The sequence below is a fragment of the Acomys russatus genome, chromosome 10, assembly GCF_903995435.1.
Source record: "Acomys russatus chromosome 10, mAcoRus1.1, whole genome shotgun sequence".
Lineage (NCBI taxonomy): Eukaryota > Metazoa > Chordata > Mammalia > Rodentia > Muridae > Acomys > Acomys russatus.
In genome coordinates this window covers 27,001,086-27,010,010 of record NC_067146.1, presented here as the reverse complement: position 1 = coordinate 27,010,010, position 8,925 = coordinate 27,001,086, and the positions used below count along the sequence as shown (strand labels likewise).

The 8,925-nt window shown below is 38.3% G+C and overlaps 1 protein-coding gene across 1 annotated transcript; it reads right to left on the bottom strand.

Moving 5' to 3' along the window:
* Nucleotides 1–1,058: 1,058 nt before the first annotated feature.
* On the bottom strand, nucleotides 1,059–2,760 carry Smim30 (small integral membrane protein 30). Its single transcript, XM_051151915.1, has 3 exons — nucleotides 2,699–2,760; nucleotides 2,274–2,368; nucleotides 1,059–1,837 (listed from the first exon to the last, which is right to left on the bottom strand). Exon 3 carries the CDS (start codon nucleotides 1,806–1,808, stop codon nucleotides 1,629–1,631), a length of 180 nt encoding a protein of 59 aa, XP_051007872.1. The 5' UTR covers nucleotides 1,809–1,837; nucleotides 2,274–2,368; nucleotides 2,699–2,760; the 3' UTR covers nucleotides 1,059–1,628.
* Between the last annotated feature and the right edge of the window lie 6,165 nt (nucleotides 2,761–8,925).

Sequence of the window (8,925 nt, the reverse complement as noted above, 5' to 3'; positions counted from 1 at the left end):
CCATCCTGGAAAAGTTGGGACTTGCAAGAAAGCTAAGTCAGCTTTAATAAGCTGGTATACAAAACATGATGGCGTTCTTGTAACTCGTATTGTTCCCTTTCTCCTAAGCATGCACAAACAAGTTTTAGTTAATGCCAGTTTATCTAAATAAAGTTTATTGGTATCTTTTCTGGTGAAAAGATAAAATACCTTCCAAAGCAGTCAACCTAGTTTGTTTCCATGTCTTTGTAATGTAAACATTCCGCACTACTTTTTATATTAACCAAAACGCCTGGCAAGCCACATCAATTCATTTGAGGAAAGGTTCTACGTACAAGATTTTATTTGCTGCAGCCTCTTTCCTGACAGAAGTTAAGGCTCTTAAGGTTATCTGGAGAGCAAGAGATTGGACAATGCATTTTGGGAACAACTTGATTATCTACTCTCATTGAAAACATAGATTAGTTTGATTTACGAGACTATTTCCTTCTGGCCAAAGCCTCTTAATCAAATAAAGGGCTGAAGACCATTGCCATAGTGCTTCATGCTCCACTCTTCCTATTGCTGTGTAGTACAAACTGAGACTTAGGAATTAAAGTTGGGTCTTACATAAGGACTTGAAGTGACTGAGTACCAACAGGTGTGAGTAGTTTTTCTTGAACCTATGACATTCAAAATACAGATTTTAACACAAATTTTTGTCCAGACCGGACAATGTGAATTTAAAACCCCTGTAATCTGTTGGTTTTTGGACTCTTTGAATTCCTAGGGCAAGGAAGGTACATCCATTTAGTTGGTGTTCAGATTAATGCAGACCAATTCGTTTGCTTTTGTATTTGTGATTTCCTACCAGAGGTCTCTCCTATTTCAAAGATGCCCATTTCTCACCCACTGTGATCCTTTAGGTAAGGTAATTAGATCCTCTTCACATAGCTTATAAATAATTAGTCCACGATAGATACGAGCAGACAGAAAAAACCAGACCAGCTGATGATATAATGGGTATGTGTTTGATACAGTACTTCTCACAAAGGAGATGTTGCTCCATTAATATAAAGCTATTTTTTTTTAACAAATCTTTTTCCCATTTTAGTATTAGATATGTTCAGTAAATTTTTATTAAATTTTTTCTCAGACATAAAAATTTCAATTTTTGGCTACTTAATATCTAAGTACAATATCAACTAGGGAGAGATAAAGCAGAAACATTAAAAAAAAAAAAAAGAGCCAAAACAAAATAAACAAGAGAGAAATGGAGAAAAGATTCCCAGAATTCAAGAGGCAGTGATTATAATAGCAGTATTGATTAACTAGCAAACACTTCCTTCTTCCAATTTCATGTGCTTTGACAATTCGAAAGCATGACATAATATTTATGCAAACTTAAGCCCTCTTATTTTGTCCCCTTCCCAAGCAGCAAATACAAATTATAGACCACATTGTTTGTGCGCTCTGTTGTGAAGAGCCCCTCTTCACCTTCATCTGCTCCCATCTTATAGGAAACAACTAAGAACAAGAAACCACTCTCTGAATGGTAATTCTCTTGGTGGGAACAGAAGAGACCAAACAAAACATTGGGTTTGGCCTCAAGAGCACAATGGTTTTCAGTGCAGTCAGGGTGAAGTCTAATTCAGAAGAGCCCTTCAGAGTCATATCTGTCCATTTCGCTTCCTTGCATAGATCCCCAGGCATGCACAGATGCCCGTAATGCTGAGAACCACACCGAGTAACAGAGCAATTGCATCCCCAGCTTCCACTGCTTCAACAGCAGGCAGAACCAAAAGCAGGGAAGTCAGGACTAAGATCAATTGTGTTGACACTGAATTCATGATGTTTTGATCTTGAGGGCTGAACTTTTCTAGAAATTAAACATGAAAACAAAAGAAACTGTTAAAAAGCCTTACTTTCTTGGACAACAATATAAATATGCAACAGCTTTTAAACTGGAGTTTGAGAATCATTTCAGCTTTGTCATTTCACACATGACAAAACTAAGGAAGTGTACTTAAAGACAGTCATTCTAGGTTAATCTCGTGACAACACCCTAGCCCGGGAAGTTCCAACAGTAATTCCAACAGGATATGCAGCCACCAAACCGAAACTGGACGGCTGTACATCATTAAAGCAAGAGAAAAAAAATGCACAAAGCATTTGAAAACTTAAAATACCTTAATAAGTAAAAAAATCACATTTTCTTAGCATGTCTCCTATCGAGAAAACGTAGGCAAATCTGGCAAAAGTCAAACCACACACTATGTAACTCTGTGAAGTTGCAAGGAATTAAAAAGACTTACCAAAACAATGGTATATGCAAAGTTCTATCCAAAATGAAATTTTCTCTCTTCCCGAGCTCCGGATGCTGAGGCTAAGAGGTTACCCGTGACACAGCCTATTAGGGTGGGAAAAAGAATTTAACCATTATTTTAGAGAGAAAGCTAAAGTCAGTGAGAAACGAAGTACAAGGAAAGAAATGGATATGAGTACAGAAAACACTCCCTAACAGTTCGCTCAAATAGAGACTAGTAGATCTAAAGTTAGTTCTTACACACAGACAGCTAAACGAAACCAAACCGAGAAGCAAATTCGTCCCAAGATCTGACATAAAAATCTGGAAAAGAATTGTTCCCTTGCCCTTGGAGGGTGCAAATTTTGCGTTTTACAACTATCTACATTCGGGTAACTAATCAGAGAATCCCGAGGAGCGGAGTTTGTACCTTACCTGACGGAAAGCAGCCATTATAGGAATGGCGAGCAGGGCGGAGTCGCCAGACTACATGTCCCACAATCCCCGCTGCTTATTCCCATCATGCACGGCGCGCTCTGCGACCGCTGGCTGAGGAACAAGATCTACACGCTGCAGGAGTGGAAAGGTTGCGACACGTGCGGGTTTCCTTACGTAGCCGTCCTGTTTCACTGTTAATGAGAGGTTAAGTGTTTTCCAAGGAAAGGTTTAAGGAGTTCGTGGTAAGACTAACGAAACGACAACATGTTTTTTCTGCCTTTTACAGGATTTCTAGACTCATAAATATGTCTTTATAGTACTCTGAAGTGAAGAGGTAACTGTGGGAGACGGTAGCTGTCTAGAGCCCTCTGGGATGCTTCAAACCAGAGGCCTTCCAACATTTTTGCAGCAGAAAAAAACAAATCCCTGTCAGCATATTCCAAATGTGCCTAATGATATTTGCTAATTTTTTTTAAAGCAATGGGGAAATAAGCACATATAGTCAGAAAGTTTGTAAAATATTGAATCACTTGTGGTGCAAAACAAGTTTAGAAAATATGGTTTCAGCGTTATAGCCAGATCTTTTCCGATTCAAGTTCTTGTCTTCCTCAGAATGCTCATTCTCCACAGCATCCCAATAAGATGTCGAATTAGTACTTTAAACCATCACAAGAATTATTCATTTGCGTCTGTAAGTATTAACACTGAAAGGTTCTTGAAGGCTGTTACGCGTGATCCATACTAAATGGTCCTAGTCCTCTGGCCTGAGTGCTTCATAGGTCATCCTCCTGTTGTAGGTTACTCACAATGCAGAGTTAGAGGTAACTGAACTTGTCCTGATAAAAACCGTGCGGATAATGTGGGTACATTCAATTCAGTGTTGATAATCAGCAAGTATTCTTGTGTTGTTGGTTCCCCGTTCAAACGCAATCATAGCTCTCTATAGACTCAAAGCTTCTCGTTCCTAAAACACATCTGGAAGGTACTTTAGTAACATTTGTTAATAACAACCATTTAATTAAATGAATGTGTCAAGATTTTGTAGGAGACACAGAGGTGGCAAACACCCTAAAGCAAGGTGTCTGACAGGTTGACAGTGCTGTTTCTCTAAAGTTGATTATTTTAAGAAATTCATTCTAATTGCTGTTGTCTTGTGTTGCCTTTGGCTCTGTATCTTTCCTACCAATTAGTTTTGGAGTAGAACCTTTTTTTTTTTTTTTATTGCCTCCAAAATACCCTCTAACATCCAACGTTTTCATTTGGGAAATTTTATTTTTCCTTATGTGTTTATTTCATCTAGAGGAAATCTGCAGACTGAAGTTAGTGCTGGTACCACTTGTTTTGTTTCTGGGTTTGCTAATGTTTCTTGGTTGAGTTTGAAGTTTGAAGAATCCATGCATGGTGAAGATGCCCTTCTTTTAAGTTATTGTAGACACAACTTAACAAATGACTTGGGCTGTCTCTAAAAGAATAGTGCAAATTTGTGTAGGGATGTTTTGAGCTCAAATATAGTTGTAAGCTGAAGCAGCTTAAATTTTGCTAATTCCATCCCACCCATATCTTCTAGTTACAGCAATGCTTTTGGTACATTGCTTTCAGCTTAGATACCATTCTAATTTTTTCTTCTTTCCGCTCTAACCAGTCTGTTTTTCTTTTAATGGCAATTTACTCCTTTGCTTAAAAACTCCAGTTCTACCATATCAGACAAAAGCTCAAGTTACAAATCTCAGTCCTACCGCATTTGCCTTCGATGCGATACCACCACTCATGTGCTCTTTCCATTTTGTTCACATTTAATGTCCCACTGGTTTGTAAAGAAACAAATTTGCTCTTCCCTATCAACATTTTGCCCTTGCTCTTTCCTCTGCCAGTAACGCTTCCCAACACATCTGTCATAGTTATTCCTAACACCAGTCAGGGCTCGGAGCTTTCACTTCCCAACACATCTGTCATAGTTATTCCTAACACCAGCCAGGGCTCGGAGCTTTGTTCAAGCTTCACATTCGTCTCTGATTATCTTATTTAAAACAAATCACGAAGCCAAACAAACTCCACCGTTATATTATGTAGGTAAACAAATACACGCACGTGAAAACTCGATGAAAGGTAGAAGTGTTTTCATTTTGTCCATGAGTGAGTTTTCTGCTATTCGGATAGTAACCTGTGTGGTAGACACTGAGTAGGAATGAATGTATAAGGACAGTACAATACCAACACACTATTGCTATTTAGTCACCTTTTCTGGTCATAGTAGAAAGTATCTTACAAGTAAGAAGTTTGCTCTGGGACTAATCTATGAAAGTGCCTAGCCTGATGTTATTTTGAATCTTTATCCAGAGTTGGTTATCATATATATTTTCTATGTAGCTTTATTAATAACAAGATCCAAAACAGGATTCTGTATATAATATTCTATGCTTGTTTTCTCTGCTTAGATTCCTAAAATATATTCATTGAGGCAACTTAAATTGCTTCATTAAATATTTACAGTGACAGAATCCGGGATTTAGTCTTGCAATTCAAGAAATCTAAGCTAATGCCATTTCCACTAAAATAGAGACCAATGGTAGGCAGTGATATGGACAAAGACCACAGCAGAAGCCACTTATCTCAGCAGTGGAAAATAAACTTCCCAATTAGTCATTACTAAGAAACAATATTGAAGAAGAAAAGAGAGGTGGTTTCTGCCTGTTTTATAACCATTAGAAATGAGTCACTGATAGGCCCTGCAGGGAAGGCTGCTCTGGGAATCCAGCAGAGGAGGCAGAATATGCCTACACGAGGGTCTTGCAGTGAGTCGTGGGTGTCAGGGAATTCATAAGGTCCAGACTTTCTCATTAGTAATTGAGCCAAACCAACTGAGTAGAAGCGTGCTAGTGAGAATTTGCAATTAAAAAGGACTAACCCAGAGTTAGTCAGTATTTCCCATCAGTAATGGATATTTGTCACTGAAAACATTGTGTTAGGATAGCCAATCATTACAGTAAGCAGATAGGATATACATTTTCTAGAGGTATGTAGCTGGTTAAAACAAAACAGAACAAAACAAACAAACCAAACCAAATACAATGAACAAATTCCAGTACCTGCTGACTCTAAATTCCTCTTGTGGTATTAGTTTGCAGAGGATGTGTAGGCTAAAGAGTTATTTTGTATGTAAAACCAGGAATCATCTAGATTCATGTCTCATCAGTGAACTATAGTAATGTGGCAATCAAGTTGTCAGCATCATGCAATAAACGTTCACCTGGGAAGGGATTCTCAATGAGGAATGGTCCAGATAAGGTCGTCTGTGGGCATGGCTCTGGATTAGAGATATGGATACTCACTCTAACTGTATGCAGCACCATTCAGGATCTGGGACCTGGACCGAATAAAAAAGCAGCCTGGATACTGGCAAGCATTCATTTGTTCCTTCACTCCCTGTTCTTCACTGTGAATTTGATTAGCTGCTTTAAGTACTTATCAGCTTGAGTTCCCTGTAATGATGGACTGTTACCTGGAACTGTAGCTGAAATAAACTCCTTTGATCCCAAATTGCAGCAACAGGAAGTGAAGCCAGGAGTGTTGTCAAGGAAGAGAGAGCATCTCTACTAGTAAGTGCGGCAGACTTAAGTTTTATTCAATTTCATGTGCTCCTAATTGAGAACACGCATATGAGACAAAGTGATAGTTTCTTGAGGCTAGAGATTATCTAGCATTTTATCTCCAACAATGGACTGATAGATTTTGGAGATCATAACCACTTGCCACAAATTCACCTTTGTCCCTTATCTAGAAATACAAATTATATAGCTTCTTATTATAGTTTTAAATTGTTTAAATAATGTAGTTGATACATGTTTATATATATTAATTAAATAATTATAGTAATTATTACATTATTATAAGTAAAAATATAAACCTCTAATATTTGAAAGTTGAATTATAAACAGTAATCCTTTTTTTGGTTCAGATAAATCTTTAAACTTTTTAAACTTTTTATGGTTTTTAAGTTTTAATTTGTTCACTTTACATTCTGATTGTAGCCCCCTCCCTCATCTCCTCCTGGTCTCTCCCTTCTACCCTCATTCTCCCTCTTCCCTTCCCTAGTCCTCAGAAAGAGGGACTCTCCTCCACTATCATCTCACCTCAGCCTATCAAATCTCTTCTGGACTACCTGCATCCTCTTCTTCTGTGGCCTGGCAAGGCTGCCCCATCAGAGGGAAGGGATCAATGTGTGAAGGCCAGAGTCCATGCCAGAGGTAGCCTGTCTTTGCCATATCGTAGGACCCACAAGGAAACTGTGTTGCCTATCTACTACATCTGAACAGGGGGGTCTAGGTCCTCACCATGCATGGTCCTTGGTTGGTACATCAGTCCCCGAAGTAACTGCCCCTTCCCTCAGATTTGTTGGCTCCATTGGTCTCTTTGTGAACTCCTGATGCCTCCAGGTCCTAAGTCTACCTTAAGACTCCCTGTGCTCCATCCCAAAGTTTGACTGTGAGTCTCAGCATCTGCTTTGATCCTCCTGCTGGGTGGAGCCCTTCAGAGGACCTTTATGGTAAGCTCCCTTCCTGTTCCTTCTCTTGAACTGCTTCTGGAGTCTATTGTATTTGTCCTTCTGAATGAGAGTTAAGCATTCTCCCTAGGGTCCTCCTTGTTATTTAGCTTCTTTAAGTCTGTTTATTGTACTATGTCTATCCTGTATTATGTGGCTAATATCCATTTATAAGTGAGTATATACCATGCATGTCTTTCTGTGTCTGGGTTACCTCACTCAGGATGATCATTTCTAGTTCCATCCATTTTCCTGAAAATTTCAAGCTTTCCTGTCTTTATTAGCTGAGTGATATTCCATTGTGTAACTGTACCACAGTTTCTTTATCCACTCATCGTTTGTGGGACATCTAGGTTGTTTCCAGATTAAGGCTCTTATGAATAAATCTGAGCAAACGTACTTGTTGTATGGTGGGACATCTTTAGGGAATATGCCCAGGAGTGGTATAGCTGGGTCTTGAGGTATAAATGTTCTCAATTTTCTGAGAAGGCACCAGATTGATTTCCAAAGTGTTTGTTCAAGTTTGCACTCCCACCAGCAATGGAATAGTATATTCCTTCCTGCACATCCTCTTGTCCCTGATTTCAGTGGAATTGATTTAAGTTTCTCTCGGTTGAGTTTGATGTTGGCTATTGGCTTGCTGTACAATGCCTTTATTATGTCTAGGTATGTGCCTTGTATCCCCAATCTCGCCAAGACTGTTAACATGAATGGGTGTTGGATTTTGGCAAATGATTTTTCAGCATCTAAGAGACAATCATGTATTTTTTCCTTTCAGTTTGTGTATATGGTGAATTATATTGATGGATTTCCATAAATTGAACTCCCCATAAATGTCTTGGATGAAGTCTTCTTGGTCATGCTGGATGATATTTTTGATGTGTTCTTGGATTCGGTTTTAAGTATCTTATTGAGTATTTTTGCATCAATTTTCATAAGGAAAGTTGGTCTGAAGTTCTCTTTCTTTGTTATGTCTTTATATGGTTTAGTTATCAAAGTGACTGTGGCCTCATAGAATGAATTTGATAATTTTCATTCTGTTTCTATTTTGTGGAATAATTTGAAGAGAATTGGTATTAGCTCTTTGAAGGTCTCATAGAATTATGGGCTGAATCCATCTGGCCCTGAACTTTTTTTGTTTGGGGGACTTTTGATGACTGCTTCTATTTCCTTAGGAGATATAGGACTATTTAGTTTGTTTCAGTTTTGGTGGTAAGTGTTATCTACCAACAGAATTGTCCATTTCATTTAGATTTTCAATTTTGTGGCATATAGGCTTTTGAAGTAAGACAGATTGATTCTTTGGATTTCCTCAGTGTTTGTCATTATGTCTCCCTTTTAATTTCTGATTTTGTTGATTTGAGTACTCTCCTGCTTTTTATTTAGTTTGGCTACAGGTTTTTCTATCTTGCTGATTTTCACAAAGAACCAGCTCTTAGTTTCATTGATTCTTTGAATTGTTTTCTTTGTTTTTAATTTATTGATTTTAGTCCTGAATTTGATGATTTCCTGTTGTCTACTTCTTTTTGGTGTGTTTGTTCTTTTTGTTCTAGAGCTTTTGGTGTGCTGTTAAGTTTCTAGTATGGGATCTCTCCACTTTCTTTATGAAGGCACTTAGTGCTATGAGACTGATTTGCTTAGAGTCTGATGCACCAACCAAGGACTATGCATGATGAGGACCTAG

Coding starts and splice junctions, on each gene's coding strand:
- Smim30 (XM_051151915.1), bottom strand. CDS start 1,808: ATGAATTCAGTGTCAACACAATTGATCTTAGTCCTGACTTCCCTGCTT.